This window comes from Pagrus major, chromosome 22 (assembly GCF_040436345.1).
Source record: "Pagrus major chromosome 22, Pma_NU_1.0".
Classification (NCBI taxonomy): domain Eukaryota; kingdom Metazoa; phylum Chordata; class Actinopteri; order Spariformes; family Sparidae; genus Pagrus; species Pagrus major.
The window spans coordinates 16,704,270-16,723,817 of NC_133236.1; the positions used below are offsets into that span (position 1 = coordinate 16,704,270).

At 42.9% G+C, this 19,548-nt stretch overlaps 3 protein-coding genes and 1 long non-coding RNA gene across 5 annotated transcripts in view; 3 read left to right on the top strand and 1 right to left on the bottom strand.

Annotated features, from left to right (window-relative positions):
• The window catches only part of lpgat1 (lysophosphatidylglycerol acyltransferase 1), a 51,013-nt gene extending 47,757 nt beyond the window's left edge, over positions 1-3,256 (top strand). For both annotated transcript variants that reach the window (XM_073492955.1, XM_073492956.1), the window contains exon 8: positions 404-3,256. In XM_073492955.1, the coding sequence (XP_073349056.1) occupies positions 404-552 (149 nt within the window). In that variant the 3' untranslated portion in view covers positions 553-3,256. The remainder of the gene's footprint in view (positions 1-403) is intronic.
• A 2,581-nt stretch (positions 3,257-5,837) lies between these two features.
• LOC141018121 (uncharacterized) lies at positions 5,838-8,821 on the bottom strand. The gene is made up of 3 exons (XR_012180698.1): positions 8,731-8,821; positions 7,481-7,546; positions 5,838-6,258 (listed from the first exon to the last, which is right to left on the bottom strand). It is a non-coding gene; the product is annotated as an uncharacterized lncRNA (long non-coding RNA).
• nek2 (NIMA-related kinase 2) lies at positions 8,084-12,706 on the top strand. The gene is made up of 9 exons (XM_073493015.1): positions 8,084-8,321; positions 9,720-9,937; positions 10,060-10,300; positions 10,393-10,475; positions 10,569-10,695; positions 10,833-11,067; positions 11,573-11,627; positions 11,730-11,806; positions 12,134-12,706. Exons 1-9 carry the CDS (start codon positions 8,226-8,228, stop codon positions 12,337-12,339), a joined length of 1,338 nt encoding a protein of 445 aa, XP_073349116.1. The 5' UTR covers positions 8,084-8,225; the 3' UTR covers positions 12,340-12,706.
• Positions 12,707-13,671: 965 nt separating this feature from the next.
• slc30a1a (solute carrier family 30 member 1a) lies at positions 13,672-18,752 on the top strand. The gene is made up of 2 exons (XM_073493401.1): positions 13,672-14,546; positions 16,079-18,752. The coding sequence occupies exons 1-2, from the start codon at positions 13,991-13,993 to the stop codon at positions 16,981-16,983; spliced, it is 1,461 nt and encodes a 486-aa protein (XP_073349502.1). The 5' UTR covers positions 13,672-13,990; the 3' UTR covers positions 16,984-18,752.
• The last annotated feature ends 796 nt before the right edge of the window (positions 18,753-19,548 follow it).

Below are 19,548 nucleotides of genomic sequence, written 5' to 3' on the forward strand. Positions count from 1 at the left end.
GTTACCTCATTAATATTGTAAAAATTCCAATTCTGAGTTTGAATTGCTCTCCCTCATTTAATATGCAAATATATTTACTTTCACAAGTTTAACTGCTAGAAACAAGATGTCTCCTACAATGTTTGTGCACTGGAGGCTTTAAGTTTACACATCATGCTTGTATTTGCTGAATATTGGAGCAGAATTGGCTTCCAACCTCTTAAAATCTGATTTTCACTGAGCACAGAGAACATTTACACTTTCAGCAATGAATGTGAAATCAGCCTTCTGGTGTCAAACTCTGCACATACATCATTCTACACAGTGATGCTCAAACATCCAACTGTAGGAACAAGAAGATAAAATACATTTTTGACTGAGGAGTAAACGTCTGACTCGTCTGTATTTATGTCTCCCTCATCAGGATCATTCCCCCATGAAGGACAGAAGGAGACAGTCTCCCGGCAGATGACCCTCGACCCCGTGTGGCTGTGTATCATCCAGTCGTTTGCGTTTGCCTCCGGCTTCGTGTGGTACAGCGTCCTCCAGTACCTCTACTGCTGTTTATTTTGAGTGCGCTGATGAGGCGAGAGTCTTTATCGGACCACTGGAAAAGCCTCAGGATCAGTTGGTGTGTGGCCCAGCGTCATACTCGCCCCCTACGATGGATGAATGTACATTTACAACAGTGGAGAGACTTAACAGGAAACAAAAAAAAACATAGGAAGACAAGTACACACAAACACACAGATTACAAATACCCATACAAGACGAAACTGGTCACAGGCATAGTTAACTTGCACACAACCCTAACACCACACACTCGCTCCAACGGCCTAGCAGAATAATCGCACTCGTCACGACTCACATTTTGATGTTTACACGTCCTCATACACGTAGACGCTCACACGTACATAACTTTTTATTCAAAGTTAACGAAATGAGGCTCAGGACTCCTCCAGAAGACGCTCTGGACAGGACTCTCTCTCCTCCCCTCCTAGGCTTTAGCCGTCGTAGTTTTACAGAGTATAAAGTGTGTATGGACGCGCGTGTGTGAGTGAATCTATGTGACTAGAAGCATAATGTCTGCCCTTATTCTTCTTCCTGGCGAGAGTTGATGAAGCCCACTGGACCTCTCTTTCAGCCCGCTGATTAGCCGGCTGGCCACACCTTCCAGAGCGAGCGGCTGTATGAACGTTGAGGCTGTGCAGCCGGCCGGTCGCTCCTCTGGCCTTCATTGCACTAAGGATCCATACTGCCCTAACTGCTCCCTGTCCCAGGAAATACTCCTGAGTGGTAGCTGTCAATGTTTTAATTTCTTTTATTTTCTTCCCCTAACCCGCATATCTCCACGATAACGGCCATTGTATTTGTTGTTGATGTCTTTTCGTTGACTTTCTTTTCCCCCGCCTGTCTGTCGAGGCAGTATTGTGAGCTCACTGAGAAAAGGGGATCATGTTTACACTGGCGGCCCTGCTGAAAGCCTAAAGGGATGGCGGCTATGATGCGGCGCTCGATTCAGGATCGTTTTCTGTGTCCGACGTTGAAGGAAGGAAGAGGAGACGGTGCTGTAGTGCTTATTTTAAAAAAGAAAAAAAAAAAAAAAACAGTGGCGGCACGCAGGGCAAGAATTGCAGTCTGATCAGCTATAAAGTTTTTCCCTCTGTGTCGATCACCCTCTGCTCCCAACATACACACACACACACACACACACACACACACACACAAATACACGTGTGCACACAGAGCCATGTGCAGCTACACACAGCAGAGCAGACGTCTGTCTCAAAGGATCATCTCAGCGAGCCAGACTGAGACGGCAGAGACTCTTATTCCCCATTGGACTACATAGTTTTACAAATATTTAAGCCATATGCTTAGTGTCGTCGGGGCGGGAAAAAGACATGGAAGAAAAAAAAGATTTTTATAGGAAGCTACCCTAATGTTCAGCATTCTAAAATAGAGATTTTGGCTTACAGAACTATAGGTGTCATTACTGTAAATTTACAGCATAACCTGCCTAAGTGAGTGTGTGTGGTTGTCTTTTCCCCCCAGCAATTTTTGATATATATGATTCATGTCGTGTTGCTCTGTGACGTCAGAGTGTGGCGGCAACTTTCACCACGAGTGGTCAAAATTTGATTTTATTTTAAATTACATGAACTGTCGTCCTCATGTCATGGTATGTTTAAATCTTGTACATAACGAAGCTGAGGAAGAGTTTTCATTGTTGGAAATGACTGAAGCGTTTTGGTCCGTGATAATTTCAGAGAATTTTAGTTTAAAATATCATGAATGTTTTTTTTTTTGTTTTTTGTTTTTTTTAAAAGACGAAAGCAAGGATTTTCCCTTCACTTCTCAGTGTTACCTTGTATTTTTATTTCGTTTGACTTTTTTTTTTTCGAGTTCCTGCCCAGGAAGTTGTTGTGTGCTTCATGACATGAAAGCTACTGTACGTCCGTGTGCTTGCACAGAGCCACACGGGCCCAGTTTTAACTTTTTAAATGATCAGGATTTAGTTGAAAACCTTGACTATCGAGCCTTACCTGATGTCCTGGTAAGACCACAATCCCAAATGATGCTGTTTTCTTGCACTCCCACTTAAACATTAGGGGTGTTGGTTATACTGATGGGTTCATGGGGTCAAGCTCAAACTTGGCCCGTGAGGAAGGGATCACTCTTCACTTTAAGAGGGAAACTCTGGCAGGGCCCTGCAATGATGCAGCTGTGCTCTCTCGAATGTACTTGTGTTGTGGTTTTGAGGTCAATTATATGTAATTTGCTTAGCCTGCTTTAATTAGGACAATTATAGAGGAGCAGCAATTATCATTGTCATAAACAAATGCATAAAAGGTGCATTTTAGTAGTTTACTGCCCTACCTGTGTGCCACTGTTGGTAGAAACTGTGTGAAATGCAAAAAAAGGGCTACCTGACTGGGTAGGTAAAAACATTTTAAATCAGGCTGTAAATGTGACTCATCAAACGGCCCTTTCAGATTCCCCTCCATCGTGAGAGTGACTTCAAATAAAGCTTCATTTTTATCTTCTTTTACACCTTTTAATTTTATTTTAATTTTCTGACCATGTTTCCAAAGAAGGCAGGGAAATAATGTTTTCCTAGATGTGGTTTTAGGAAATAAACACAATAGGGATTTAAACAATTATACTAGAACTGTCTGTAATTTTCCATTTTGTACTTCTCCTTTAATTCCTAGCTACACAGCCATTTTACAACACAAAAGACTTGTGCTGGAATAAAACATCATAAAGATCCTAACAGTGTAATGGTCGTTTTATTGTGTTGTTTATGATTTATATAAGTTGTAGAGGTGTTGGTAAAGATGGATTATTTGTTTGTTTGTACCTTTTGGACAGAACCAGGCTAGCTGTTTTTCTTGCTTCCTGTCTATATGCCAGCTGACGTCATATGTAAGCTAACTAGATAATGTTAACTCTCGGCAAGAAACCAGTAGACTAAGTGTGTTTCCCTAAATGTCAAAGTATTCTTGAATCATCAGCAGTATGCAGGAATCCTGAAAGTCCTAGACAGAAATTAAGAAGAGAAATCTCTGCAATGATTTTAAATGACTCTTCTAGCAGGTGTTTCCTCTTGTCTGTCTCTGTGTTACTGGCTCAAATGGTCTCCAGGTAACCAGAGCCTGTGTTTGCTCAGGTCTGTACCCGTTGTTTAACTGTGGTGTCAGTCACTAGCTGTTGAAAGTCCCTGGTTTGTGTTTCAGAGCTCTGATTTCAGCCATGACGCTGGGCTGATGTCAACGTGAACGCCGCACAAGACTGCAGAGATGACCCCGGCAGAGGATCAACAAGTACGAAGAGACGATGAGTCTCTCTGTAGTCTCTCTTCAGTAAAAGTACTAATACATCAAGATAAAATTACTCCATTACAAGTAACAGGCCCTCATTCAAAGTTTGACTGCACTTGCAAATGTTGGCTTAAAATACTGTATTATCAGATAACAGGAACAAACATGAGGGCACATGTTTCTCTTGGTGGTACATACAGTATTCATAGGATTATTAACATGGAGGCATTAATGTGAGAGCAGCAGTTTTGGGGCTTCATGTAATGAAGAGTTATATTCTATCGCTGGTATTGTAGGTGTCCAACAGCACTTTTCCCCTAATACTGGACTGATTATCACAGAAGTTTAATATCCCTCATACCAGCTACTAGGAAAAAATGTGTCACCTTTCCTGATTTGCCAATCTGCTTTAAAAGTGTTTGATTCACAGGTTAAACAGAAACCAAGGCCCGCGTGACACGTCATCAACTACATCTCCATAGCAGCTGGAGTGATATGTGGAGGGTCCGGTCTGCAGGAAAGCCACATGCTTCAGACGGCCAATGGGAGCTGAGGGGGGAAAACAGCGGGAAGTGAGCTGGAAAATGGGATTAAATATGCACGAAGCCTCACCAACATACCAAAGGGCTAATAGTCAGGAGCCAAGGTAGCTGTTGCTCAGTGTGGTGTCCAGATGGAGGAGTATGAAGAATCCTACTCCTCAGTGCAGCTCAAAAAAAAAATCTCTTCCCACTGTCCCCCACATTACAATGACAAATTAGTCTCCAGAGGAACTTTGTGTCCTCTGCAGAAGCACCGGTGTTCCTCCTCGGACACCTGCAATGGACTATTTCACGGGTACTGCTCCCCGAGGGCCTCAATGTCACGCTTTGATGCCTGTTCCCTTGTGAATGTCGTGGTGGTGGCGACGTCCCTTGAGTCAGCAAGCACTAAAACACCCAGCTGTGGAGAGGAGGGCCGGGCTTGAATGTCACTGCAGCAGCCGTGGGCATCACAGAGTCTCCCTGGCCCCTCCTGCTGTCCTGATGACGGTGGCGGCTGGTTGGACCCTCGGCGTTGTTAAGATCACATGAATCTCATGCAAATACCTTTGTCAACACATCGTGCTGGAGATTATGTGTCTTGATGTCCATTAGTGAGTCTCAGAGATGCTGATGGGTGAATTTTGTTACCTTCAGACAGAGCAAGGCTAGCTGTTTTCCCCTGTTTCCTGTCTTTATGCTAAGCTAAGCTAACTGGCTGCTTGCTGCCATGTAAATATGACAGCGGTATCAATCTTCTTAACTCTTGGCAAGATAACCAATGCAGATATTTCCCCACATGACCAGAGGTGGAATAGGCATTCTGCTGAACAACTGAAGTAGATGGGACATAACGTGAGCTAATGTTAGCATTCAACCACTTCCTAGTAAATATTACTGTTTATATTGTTACACGATATGTCAAGAAAGGCGTAAATACATTTCAAAATACCCATGCACATCTTGGACACATTTATGTAAACGTGGAAGTGAAAGGCACTGGATGTAATCAAACGGTCAGGTTAGCTCGGAAGTGGTTGAATGCTAATGTTAGCTAACATTGTGTTGTTTTGCCTTGAAATATGGCCCGATGTCCCTCCAGACCGTCTGTCTTTTTAGCTGCCAATCAATCGGGAAGCTGTATCATGACATTTATTCAACATGTGACTGTAACACAGCAGCATTAACGAACCCACTCTGAGTGTGACATCAGAGTAAAATGGCCGCTGTGTGAATTTGTCTATGTTGTTTTTATTAATCTCAATTTGCGACTAGGTATAAAATAAATGGGGTGAAAGTACAATGGTTCCCGCTGAGACATAGCGGAGTGGAAGTGGAGAAAGAAGCATAAAATGGAAATACTCAAGTACCTTAAAACTGGGCACAAGACTTGATTACTTTCCAATGAAAATGATGAACTGTTCCTTTAAAATTCCAATCATTGGTTTAATGCCATTGTTTTTCATGGTTTATCACCGAGGGTCTGAAATACCAAAGGAAAGAAAGCAGCCGGGTGAGTGTAAGTAAAAACCGTACGTCACCTTTATGCCTGTTTTCTTGAGACGACGCCCACAAAGAGGCGAGATGAGCAACATGAGCGTGCTGTAAACCCCCGTCACAACACTGCAGTCACCTCAGCAGAGGTGAGGAGGTCACTGTGGGACGAAGCTGTCTGTCCTCTCTGTCGCTCCCTCTCAACTCCTGGCCTTTAACAGGGGCAGCTGACGTCAGAGGGGCCGCAGGCATCCAACTGTCTCTGTTGTTTCTAGCTGTCAGTCCACCCCCCACCCTGACTGTTCCTGGCTGATGTCCAAACTCCTCCAGCTCTTTGTAGGAGTGACCTTTGCAGAGGCAGACTGACAGACCGGCTCGGGCGCTCACTCTCTTGGTGGTGTGAGTGGTGTCAGTGTGTGGTATACTGGCAGCGGAGAAGGCTGAGAGGATAATTTGAACACAACTGTTACTGTGGCTGCCCCAGTGAGAGGAACGCCACTGTGAGACAATCCCACAGACGGCATTCATCTCAGGCAGGGATCACACGTCAACATTTCCTTGTAATGAGACAAATCATTGTTTATCTGTCACATTAAGGTTTTACTTCAGCCAGGCTTTGATTAGACATCCTTAAAAGGACAAGTTCACCAATAAAATGAAAATTTCTGGAGCTGCACAGCAAAACAGCGTTGCGGCGAAGTAGATGGGGACTTAAAACAACCAAACAAAAAAAACATAAATTGGGTCCATACGGGTTATCTGGCATAATCCAAGTCTCATGAAACTCCAGGATCTTTATGATCGAATTGATTTGAAAAAACGTTATTGCACGAGCTCAACCGAATGATGAGGGTGTAAATAACGTCTTTTCAAATCATATTGGGATTTCAGGGCTTCTAGAGACTTAAATTACACCAGACAAGCTCTAAGGAGCCATTTTATGTTTCTTTTCGGTTGTTTTTAAAACAAGTCCCCATCTACTTCAGTTGTCTGGGACAATGTTGCAATGCTGTTTTGTTGTGAAGCTCCAGAGATGTAATGATGACTTACCATGATGGTGATACCATCAGTCTCCCCTGTCTCTTACACCTGCACCCATGGAATCTGCTCTAATGACACCCTGTGACCTTACAAGCAGTAAACACGAAAAAATGTATTTATATGTACCCTTCAGTTCTTTTTAAATACTCACTGTTGCTATTTGTCAATCAATAGGTGTATAAGGACTTTGCCAAACAAAGTCTATTTTAAACTGAGAATATTTTACAGCATACACAAAACCTTCCTTGGATATTTTAAGTCAGCTATTCTTACCTTAGCTTGATTAATTTTCTAGACAGCTACTTCTACTCTATCTTGGGAAAAACTCCCAGTGCTTCAGCTGGAAGAAAATGTTCTCAGTCACTCAGAGTTAGAGTGCTATCCAGTGACATTTAACACATTGTGTAGTTTTGAAGAGCTTTGAAGTTCAAAACATTTATATCGTTGAAAGAAAAAATAAGTTAGGAATAGTTTTATCGTTCATTATCTCATTTTGTTGTTGCTCTTCCTGGGATTCATATGAAAATGATGGATGATCAACAGATGTTAAATAAAAACTGCAATATCATCAATACACCCAACTCAATAAAACTGCTTTTAAATAAAACATAAATTACAAACCTTGACTCGAACAGTTGACAGTAAACCATAAAATGTATATCAATAGCCAATGTTTTTCCATCCATACTGCAAAAGAGGAGAAATAATAACAATGAATTAAATGTTTCATATTCATATAATCAAGTAAAATGAATGAATAATATTAATTAATGTGCCATTTATGAAAAAGGCAATGGGGGGCCAGGCAGGACCAAACCTCATTGCTTTTATCAATAATTTTGATTAGCCTGTCCAAAATACTTTCACGGTTTACTTTCCAGCGAGACTGATGAAACTATAAGAAGATAAAAGGGAGAAAGATCCCATTATCAGTATTTTTCCTTGAAACCATCTTCAAAATCTTTCCTCAGTGCTCCTAAACAACTAAATAATCCTTAACTGACCAAAGAGTGTCTCGATTGTGTGTTTTTGGCGCCCCCCTGTGGAGAGTCGAACACGTGCCATCTACCCGCTCTACTCTCGCGGTACTCGGGCTCTTAGCAACCCTCACAACTTGCATTTTCGCACTGACCAATCAGGAGTCACCGTGCGGAGCGAGCCTACCAATCAGCGATCGAGGATTTGGGCACCAATTTAAACCGAGAGCAAACGCTTCCTGTTTTGTTTACTGCAATACACAAGTGGACTGCGAGGAGAAGACAAACATTTGGTCTGTTTGAGCAACTTTATCGGGGATAACGGAGTCCTTAGCACACGAGTAACTGAGAGATTAAGTCGGAAGTGTATGTTGAACTTCGGTTGAAATATGCCGTCCCGTGTGGAGGACTACGAGGTGCTGTACACTATAGGCTCGGGCTCCTATGGAAGATGTCAGAAAATAAGGCGGAAATCTGACGGGAAAGTGAGTAATGTATACACGTGATGCCGGCGCAAACCCACTGCCCACCTGTAGGTATCTTTACCTGCCCCGGAGGTCCCTGCTGAAACGAGACCGTTATTAAACGTTACACCGTTTTAGCTTCAGTTGAGTCGAAAGCTGAACCATCGAGCGAGAATATCGGCTGAGTTGTGATGTGATTCAAAGACGGTTCAGTTAAGAAGTATTTAATGTTTTTATCTCGTACCTAAACTAAAACCTTCGGGCAACAAACTCCCGTCCATTAACAAAATGGTGACTGGAAATGGCCGAGTGTTAAAGCCTCCATTTTCTGGGTCGAAAGTGCTGATATATAACATGGCATCACAAATGGATGGTAGATGTGGTGGTATATTCACCAGAATGAGTTAAGTAACTGAATCAAAAAACACACATTTTGAAAAAAGTCTTGCCTCTATCTCAGCAGCAAAGCCCAGGTGTAGTGAGCGGAGTTAGCTAATTAATTACAGACTTTCTTCATTGATGTGCTCAGGTGACCCTCTGTCAGTCACACACCACAGCTGAAACGATTAGTTCAACCAGTGTTTCCAAATGTGAGGCAAGTCCAGGTGTGCCCTGGGAGTTTGTTACGACAATTGATTGATATTGAAATACACAAAAAGTAATAAATTAGTTTTTAATTTATCCATGGCCATGCATGGATATGCAATAAAAGTAAGGAAATTCAAACAAAAATTCAGATGTGTCAGAATAACAATTAAGTGAAACACTAACATATCCCTAATGAATAGTGTATATTCTTTGCTGTGTATATATATTTGCATTCACTAACTAATACAGAGGCAAAATCTGTAGCTAAAAAACATCCTTTAAAACCCTCCAGAAAACTAAAAATAAACATGTCCAAAGTGACTACATAACACGTGTTTTAGAGGCTATTTTGCACGGCTACGAATACAGATGTGCCTTTTAGATTTTGGCTTGACCTTTGTTGTGCCTTGCACACCAAAAGTTTGAAAACCACTGAATTATTTAACAAAAACCTGCAGCAATTTGCTGATCTATTAATTGTGTAACATTTTCATTAGGGCTGCAACTAACATTTTTATTGTTGATTAATCTGACAAGTAGTTAATCGATTAGTTTTTTGGCCTATAAAATATCAGAAAATGCCAATCGGTGCCCAAAGCCCAAGATTTAGTCCGTAAATGTCCTATTTAATCCAAAAAATCAAAGGTATTCAGGTTACTGTCAAGTAAAAAACAGAAAATATTCACATTTACAAAGCTGTTTGAATTTGATCACGTAGATTAATGTTGCAATTGCCATTTGTCACCACTTTTCAGCAAAGGCATCATAAATAGATGTTTCATAATAGATTGCGATTTTTAAGCTCTATCCTAAATATTATTAATTTCGTAGATCCTCGTGTGGAAGGAGCTGGACTATGGCACCATGGCGGAGAGTGAAAAGCACATGCTGGTGTCAGAGGTAAACCTGCTGAGGGAGCTCAGGCACCCAAACATAGTACGGTACTACGACCGCATCATAGACCGGACTAACACCACGCTGTACATCGTCATGGAGCACTGCGAGGGTGGGGACCTGTCCAGCCTCATCAACAGATGCATCAAGGAAAGGTGACGATGTGGTTATATGTGTTGAAATACAAAAAGGATTTGAGTTAGGTTTCCCTCCACTCCACATCTGTGCTTCCTGACAGTATTTGCAGAATGAGAGTGTGTGGTTTTTGACATGGCAGGCATTATTTGGAGGAGCAGCTCATCCTGCGGGTCATGGCACAGCTCACATTGGCTCTGAACGAGTGCCACAGACGCAGTGATGGCAGGGCCACGGTTCTTCATCGAGACTTGAAACCAGCCAACATCTTCCTCGACATCAGACAGAACGTGAAGCTTGGAGACTTTGGACTAGCGAGGATCCTGAACCATGACACCAGTTTTGCAAAGACATTTGTCGGGACACCTTACTACATGTCTCCAGTGAGTTCTTTAATCCTGCCGTGTCTTATCAGAACCTAATCAGAGCCTTATTAGCCCCATTTGTTACTATCTGTCAACATATTTTCTTTCAGGAACAAGTGAATCGGATGTCATACAACGAGAAGTCAGATATTTGGTCCCTGGGATGTTTGCTGTATGAACTCTGTGCATTATCGTAAGTTTTGTAACTCCTCTGCTTGAGCTGATTTCTCCAGCTGCTGCTTTGTCGACTCTGACTGATATTTTTTCCTGGATTTCTCTTGCTCAGTCCTCCATTTACTGCCTACAACCAAAAAGAGCTGGCAGAGAAGATCAAAGAGGGGAAGTTCAGAAGAATCCCGTACCGATACTCTGAGGAACTGAACACGCTGCTCAGCAAAATGCTCAACTTGAAGGCTAGAAAGAATTATTAAACAATCATATGATTTTATTAAGATAGTCATTCATATTTAGAAACTTTTCTTGTGCTACTGCTCCTCAGGTACTAGTCAGATTGTGTTTTAATGCAGGAGTGTTTTCTTTTTGGTGGCAGGACTATCTGAGGCCCTCTGTGGAGTCTATTCTCCAGAGCAGCCTGTTGGCTGATGCTGTCGCTGAGGAGCAGAGGAAGGCACAAGTGCGACCCCGAAGAAAGTCGGCAGATTCTGACTGTCCATCTCACAAACCGTCTGAACCAACATCTGCCTCTGCTGCAGAGCTCAGACTCAGGGAACAAGCGCTGCGAGACAGAGAGAAGGCGCTGAAGGAGCGCGAGGAGAGGCTGGAGCGTAAGACTTTTGTTTCTACTCACCATCATTCCACACAGACCCATGTCTGACCTGGGTTTAACTGTGGCCTGGCCATGAAACAGTGTTGACCTGCAGCCGGGCTTTTCACGGCCTGGAAGACCCTGGAATAGCTGTGCATTTTGTCTTTAGTGAAAACATTTTGTTTATCTTTCTTCAAGTTTTACTAGTATTGCTTTGATATCTTTCTAAGGTGATTGGGGGATCCATAAGTGAAGTTGTCTAACTAAAACTATCCTCTTACATCAAGTACTACATCTCTGTGGGTGAACTTGTATAACTGGAACGGTTTGTTCAACAATGTTTACCGACTTTCAATTTTTTCCACTTTTTTCGTGATGACTACATCACCTGACTGAGTGAATATAGGATATGTACATGGACCTCAAGTATTTGCAATTCAAAGTAGCAGTGTCGCATTGAAAATAAGTGCTACAAATTCCAAAAATAAAGGCATCTTTTTTTGTTGTTGTCTTTTCTTTTGCAGAAAGGGAGCAGGAGCTTTGTGTTCGTGAGCGACTGTCAAATGAGAAGCTTACGAGGTAAAACTTTTACGACGGCCGGAAACGGACCAAACCCTGGTCATTCTACAATGTCATCCTATGTCAGTCTAACCAACTCCTTGTCTTAATCTATTGTTTCAGAGCAGAGAGTTTACTGAAGAATTACAACCGTCTACAGCCGCAGAGGGAAATGGCACTGTTCTATGGCAAAGACATAGGTATGGGCATTGGACGAAGACCTCTGGACGTACTGAACCGAGACAAGAACTGAGCAATGTTTTTATGGGTTCATGCTTCAGTCTGGAATGTGTATGATTAAAATCATGTTTATTTATTTGTTTTTTAAATCATGTTAATAATGTTTTTATACACCAATAAAGAATTAAATTAAACCTGCATTTTTATATTAAAAAAAATGTTTAAAAATCCTGTCATATTACACACCTGGTGATCTGAAATGTAGCTATAATGTTGGAAAGTCTGCCTGACATAAGTATTGAGTATTACTCTTCATTAATCAATGACTCCTTACTGCTTGGTTGTAGATGAGGAGAACATCTCCCCCGGCAAGAAGAAGGTCCACTTTGCTGGTGAGAGCAAAGAGAACTGGCGTCCCGATAGTCGTCAGAGTGTGACGTCTCAGGAGCTGATTCTGAGGAGGCTGCGGGTGGCCAAGCTGCGTGCTCAAACACTGAATGAAGTGGAGAAAACCTGCCAGATGAAGAGCAGGCAGATCCTCGGCATCCGCTGATCACACAGACGTCGCTGTCAGATTTGTGACTGAATGTGAAAACTTGTGAAGGCTGGAAGTCCTAATAACTGGATGTAAATATGATAATTGCGTAGGTGTGACATTAGTGCAGCTAAATTATTCAATCCAATGTTTGTCATATGTATGTTATTGCAACTTTTGTTGTGTCAGGATTTTATCTTCTTTGATCTGTGGATGCTTTTGTGAATGTACTGTGTGTGTATTCTTGTTTAATTTAATTTAGTTATCTTTTACAAATTGTAGAAAAACACATAAAGGGAAGATTATGTGAGAATATTTGTAAATTTAAGGTTTCACATTATTACCACTGATCTTATTAATAAATTAAGACAAAATAAGAACATCATTCATGCTGGATATTTTTTTTGTGCCAAAGATTCTCACAATGCATAGTAAAATAGATATACTACATGAACTATACAAATAAGCACAGTTTGGTAGGAAATGTAGTGAAACCCACTGTATGTAAATCAAAACAATAACTCAAAAAAGTCTTTAATTACCATAGTAATTACACCTCAAGCACTCCAGAGAGTTTCAACACAGATCCCTCCCACAAGGGGTCACCAGTTCCCCATGAAAAGTCAGCTGCTGAGCAGAGGGAGACCTCTGCCAGTGATCACAGGCAACTCGGCAATAATCCCTCACACCTGAAAGTCGTTTGATTAATAGCAGATGAAAGGGTATAATTAGGAGGGACTGTTGTATTATATCAAAGTTTTGTTCAATAATAGGCCTTTAGATTACAGTTGATTTGATTAGCCTAAATTAAAAGACGACAATGATTAGAAGGACTTCCAACAATAAAGATTGTCTAATTCTATTAAATGCTCATGAATATATTTTCTTTCTGTTTTACATAAACAGTACTGAAGGCAGACAGGACATATAATTAAAACCTATTACTGACACATTTAAATTTGGATAAAATGAGACCCTTGTGTTTTTTTACTTTATAATTTTCAGTACTGAGAAAACACTCATAATGAATAGTAATAATAAATCGCCAGTGTTTCTCCATTTACATAAATGTCTTGAATATCTTTAATAAATGGATGAGTTTTGATACCACATAGAAACAGAGCGATTAAGGATGTTATCGCGAGATTACAGTTGCCGTTAGCGTGTATAGCAACGGCTGTTGTCTGGCATGTTCGCTCCGCCCACTTACGAGAGTTGCAAAATGTGACCAATCGGATACACCCCTGAACCCTCTCCACCAATCGGAATCCTCGGAGGCGTGTCCTCACGGTGCCTTGTTCCGTGTGGAAAGTTTACCGGCTCGGGTGCAAAGTTTCAGCCGTCTGCAAACCGGAGCTCGTCGGCAAACGTATGTGGAATATGCTGGAACGGTACTGTAAACTACATTAACTAGAATAGTATCCCGGATTAGTTACACGTGTGGTCGTCTTCCCATTTAGCCGAGGGATGCTGCCGTCGCTGGATAACAACAGTGAATGAAAACGCTGTTAGCATTGCTCGTATTGTCTCAGGGACCCACCTATCTGAACGTAAGTCGTTAGCTTGGAGTTGTGTTGAACCGGAGAGCTAGCTAGCTGATGCTCCAGCGAGCTCGTCAGAAGAAACACTGAACGTTATTTCACTCGAAACTTGACTCGACGAAGGGAAGATGGCTTGCGAGCCCAATCGTGTCCGGCTGCTATGTATGCTCACATTGACTTTTGGGTTCTTCGTTGTGGAAGTGGTAGTCAGCCGGATGACCGCATCTCTATCGATGCTGTCGGACTCCTTTCATATGCTGTCGGACGTCATTGCGTTGGTGGTGGCTCTGGTGGCGGTGCGATTCGCCGAAAAAACCCACTCGACCAACAAAAACACCTTCGGGTGGATCCGGGCGGAGGTGATGGGGGCGCTGGTCAACGCCGTCTTCCTCACGGCGCTGTGCTTCACCATCATCCTGGAGGCTATCGAGCGCTTCACCGAGCCCAATGAGATCGAGAGCCCGGTGATGGTCGCCGGGGTCGGCGCGGCGGGGCTCCTGGTCAACCTGTTCGGACTCTGCTTGTTTCACGGCCACGCCGGCGGAGGCCACGGGCATTCCCACGGAGGACACTCTCATGGAAATAAGAACAAGAGGGGCAAGGCTGGGAACGGGTCATCAGGAGAGGAGACCAACAACTTGGTGGCAAATCACAACAGTCCTGGTGATGTGAGACCAAGAAAGGGTAAGCGTGGGAAAATGGAGCCTTTGTCGCTGTACTGTACAGTTTCATTATGTATTTTTCACGTTTAGATGTGCGTGTCAAAACTCCTATCAGGCCTTATTGTGTCCCACATTTCACCTGATCGCATGTGCTTCACCATATCTCCATTATTAACAGTCCAGATTGCGTAAGATTGCACATCTTCAGTATACCAGGAGGACACCCTGCCTGAGTGACTAATCCTTATTGTTTCCTCTGTGACAATGGCTTTTGGACATCTGTGTTTGTTATGAGATATTCGTTTGTGGGTTATTCTATCCTTGGGAACGTGGCCTTCCTCAGTGACAGAAATTAATGAAGACTCAAGTTTCATGCTTTACAAGACTCACTGCAATCTTCTGTCTTATCAACAGGGAGGTGTGTAGAAGCTTGTGTCAGTCTTAGTCTTGAGTCACCCTGTTTTGACAAGTTTTGACTAGTAGCAGTGTCCCGTTTGTCTAAATTCCTGATAGTCTTGTGTATTATTCTTCTGGATTTATACAGCAGTGATAACCTGATTGTTACATAGCTGTATCTTATTGTCAGGTAAATACAAGCATGTGAAGAAACAGCTCACCCGTCTGTCTGCTTGTAGTGGTCAGATAAGAGTTTAACCACCCCCTTAAAGAGCTTCCTCCTCCTCCCTCACTACATACAGAAGACCATGTCTCCCCCACACTGTTAGGCCCCGCCAGTTTCAATAAATGGAGGCTATATCCCCCCACCCCTCCTCTGCGCGCTGATCGCTGCTACTGGGTCATACATCAGTGTAACCGGCAGCCCCAGCCACACCATTAGCTGTTGATGAATGACCCAGCAGCGTCCCGGGGTGTAAGCGAGCAGCCATTGCTCAGGTGCCATTCCCCCAGACTTGTGTATGCCTCCTGCAATTACTAACTGAATTTGCTTGATGTAAATTACTGCAAAGTGTTTTGTAACGTTTAGGATCCCACATGCTGGGGGTTTTCTTTCATATAACCCAGCATGGCTGTCTGGTATGTCTCTCCTGTTTGTAGGAGCAGTTAAAGAACAGACTGAGTCACAAGAGCTAGAACGTTGCTAAAAAACACGACTCAGTCTACTTAATGGACTGAATGGCTGAGGAAATTGCCGTAGTCATCCTCCTCTTGACTGTGAAAAGAGCAGCTCCAACATGTGTCACCTGATAACAATGCAGGTTGAGTTCTGGTCCTTTTGTTTCAAGTTTCAAGCTGCTGCTTCAACCCCAAATTATGTAACTGAACAATTTATTAACTGGGTGCTACTGATAGCATCTTCTTGGAATCTCCTCCTGCAGGCCAATTAGTTACACCTTTTGTTTCTGTTGTGAGCGTATACTTGTTTTTTTCCTGTAATTTCTCAAAGCAACATTTCTAATGTAGTTGCCACTCATGTGATGTCTACATATCTTATTTGAATGCTGCATTGGCATTTCAGTGTCAAAGTTCAACTCATCATTAAACTTTTACTCTGTGTTCCCCTGAAGTAAAGTAGCTTCTCTGTTTTATTGTCAGAAATCAGCTGTAAAGACAGCACAGAGGTGCAGATGAATGGCAACACCCACTATGAGGAGATGGACCACGACCACGACTCATCAGCCCAGCTGAACATGCGCGGAGTCTTCCTCCATGTGTTGGGCGATGCCCTGGGCTCTGTCATTGTGGTGGTCACTGCTTTAATATTTACCTTTGTGTGGCAGCCCTGCATAGACGGCGAGACGTGTGTGAACCCGTGCATCAACAGCCACACCACAGACCACCAGCACGTCAACCACACGCTGGTCGACCTGCTGGAAGGTCCGACTATGTCGACCATGAAATTTGCCGGTCCCTGCTGGGTTCTCTACCTGGATCCCACACTCTGCATCATTATGGTGGGCATCCTGCTGTATACTACCTACCCGCTGCTCAAAGAGTCGGCCCTCATCCTGCTGCAGACCGTGCCCAAGCAGATCAACATGCACCGGCTCAATGAGCAACTGCTGAGTCTGGACGGCGTCCTTGCCATCCACGAGCTGCACATCTGGCAGCTGGCTGGCAGCCGCATCATCGCTACAGCGCACATTAAGTGCCACGACCCCACATCTTACATGGAGGTGGCCAAGCGCATCAAGGACTTCTTCCATGACGAGGGCATCCACGCCACCACCATCCAGCCCGAGTTTGTCACGTTCAACTCGGAGTCTCGAGATTCCCTCTGTGAGCTCTCCTGTCGGACTCAGTGTGCTCCCAAGCTGTGCTGCGGCTCTGCAGACAAACAGAACACAGACTCTGATAAGAAGGCCGGCAGTGAATGCAAGGCTGCTGCCTCAGCCCTGGAGGGAATCAGAGAGACCCTAGAGGAGCCCCCAGCCATTCAGGTGTGTCCTCAGTCAGAGGCCGAGGTTACCATCACCAGAGAGGTGGAGTCGTCTCTGTGAGATGGAGTGGATAGAGAGAAACGGAGGAGACGCTGGAAAACCACCACACCAGGTTAAAATCATTGTCATGGACGCTGTTATCTTTTTGACCCGCTGCACTGTCATGACCCTGACAGTGAAATGGTTCTCCATAGCCTTTTATTCGCTGTAATTTCCCCCGGTTGAGGCTTAAAAACCCTCCCAAAAATGCATTTGAGCCGTTTCTTTTCATCCTCTCTCTCTCAATATACCCTTCCTCCCAGCCTCTCCTCTACCTCTCGGCCCCTCTCTTGTTGTCTGTTGCCCTGGCAGTATGGCAGCGATGCATGTTGGGGTTCACTGACCTTATCTCCTCCTGGACTGGAGTGAGGCCTGCATGAGTGTCCCTCATTAACACCGTGTCGTGATGCGTCATCTCGTCCCATGGTGTTTCTGTGCCAAAGCTTCTTACTGCAGGACTGAAGGGTTCTGGGAGACCTCCTCTCCTCCACAACACACAACACATGCAAGTCGGAGCACACATCACTTGGTTATTTTGTTTAGCCTATGGACCTGTTGGCAAAGAGTCTACCTTTTCTGTTTTTTTGCGTAGGCTTTGAGCAGATCTATTTTCTTACCCTCTGGCCCCAAAAGGAATAATATTGTATTGCATACTAATTTAAGTATTTAAGTTATTAGAAATGATCTGTTTCTCTCTGTAGATGCTGTTTGTAATTAGTTTGGATGATGGAAACCTTTTTTCAGTTTTCTGTCTTCTGTCTGTTTTTTGACGGACCATCTATGCTGTAGTCGTTTTTTCAAATGTGACGTTTTCTAATGATTCTGTTCAAGACTTTCTTCTGGCCTTGACTCAGTTTTAATTGCAGTCATTAGTTGGATACAGAAGCCGTATCAACACCTCTCTCACCTTGCCTTTTAAATACAAGAAACTGCTGTGGTAGAGCACTAAGTATAATAGACACGGTGTAACTGAACTTCTTGCAACAGCACAGTCACCTGATTTAATGTTCATTTACAAATTTGATGCCTTGCAAGCCAGAGGGTTAGGTCTGTTGTGAAGAAATGAGCACTGTATGCCATTCTGACAAAATGAAAATGAAACATTCTCTGTATGAATCTGTACTGAAAAGCTTTCTGATGATGGCTGTTGTCTTTAGTTAAAAATCCTCATGAATGTGATTGGCACCTCGTCACAATCCTTGCTGAGGGAGGTTTTATATTTCCAGGATGTTCTACTTTGTTTGCATGACCAAACCGAGACTTGGTGTTCAATTTTTTTAGGAGCTCCACTAAGAGCGCCAGTTGCTGCTTACCAGAACCGGCTGGTATCCCCATACATTACTCATAACTGTGTAGGGAATGACTCATCTTACAGCTTTTCTGTCCTCTGCATTGGACAGCTGAGCAGGCTGTTTCTGCTGAATTGAAGTCCATACGGTGGCCTTGGATATTTTCTGAATTTTCACTCATCACCACAGATATCATTTAAAGGTGGTCCATCGGTGCGTTTCATTTTTTCACTCCCGAATAAATGTGTATGCAATATAGAACTATGTGCTGGGAAATGTATTTTGACGCGTTCCTTCATTTGTAATGTTCGGTCACTTTTATTCTGTGTCTTTTAAGACTTGAGCTCTATGTTCAAATTGAAAACAAGTGTTTTTTAATTTTAGATATGATGACATGTCAACTGATGTGTTTTTGATATACTATATATCTACAGTACCTGTCCAATGTGTCATTGTGAAATAAATAAAATGTGGCTGTTTGGTACAGTTGATGAAGCCAAATTTGTCTGTCGCCTTATTCTTACTTTCTCAAACCCTTTTAGTCAGAATAATGGGGTGCCTGGGGAGGTTTTAAATGAAGAAAAAGCCAAAGTAAACCAGCTTTAAGATCCTTTTAGAGATGAATTTGGTTCTTTGAGTCTCTCTGGGAGAAGCAGTGAGCATAAGCACCTTCCATTTTGAGCCAGTTGTGTTAATGGTATCATGGATGGATTACTGAATAAATAAATAATATTGATATTGATTAATATTGATTCTGAACATTTGAAACGGTTTCAATACTCATTTTCCCACAGCACTGATACACCCATTCCAGCTGAACTTTCTTGCTCTCTCCTCTCTCTCCAGCCTAGTCAGGAGTAAATTAATTTAGATGCTGCTGTGCTCAACACACAGTACACAAGCCTGTAAAGGTATTGAAGTAAGAAATTCCAGTACCGTGGCAACGCTATTACTGAGTGAGCCTACTGAGATCGTGCGGGCACAGTGCCCCTGCACCACAGTCTCACACTTCTTGTTGAAACATCAATCACACAACCAACAGAGAACCAGAACGACCGCAAAGTGATGCAGAACAGTCACAGAAGCAAAATGGCTACACAAATATGGAAAATGACTAGACACAAACTGCCCCAAAGAGAAAAACATATCAAATAAGACACAAAAGGACCACAAAAAAATACAACTGATCAAAAGTGATGGAAAATGACCAGAAATATATGACCACAAAGACGCTAAATGACCACAAAGAGACAAACATGTCAAATGACCACAAAGAGATGCAAAATGAAGAAAAAGA

Excerpts from the sequence above, each read along its gene's own strand:
- nek2 (XM_073493015.1), top strand. The coding sequence starts at position 8,226 with ATGCCGTCCCGTGTGGAGGACTACGAGGTGCTGTACACTATAGGCTCG. Across the intron at positions 10,696-10,832 it reads GCAAAATGCTCAACTTGAAG|GACTATCTGAGGCCCTCTGT; the intron begins GCTAGAAAGAAT and ends TTTTGGTGGCAG. Across the intron at positions 11,807-12,133 it reads GTTCTATGGCAAAGACATAG|ATGAGGAGAACATCTCCCCC; the intron begins GTATGGGCATTG and ends GCTTGGTTGTAG.
- slc30a1a (XM_073493401.1), top strand. The coding sequence starts at position 13,991 with ATGGCTTGCGAGCCCAATCGTGTCCGGCTGCTATGTATGCTCACATTG. Across the intron at positions 14,547-16,078 it reads TGATGTGAGACCAAGAAAGG|AAATCAGCTGTAAAGACAGC; the intron begins GTAAGCGTGGGA and ends TTTTATTGTCAG.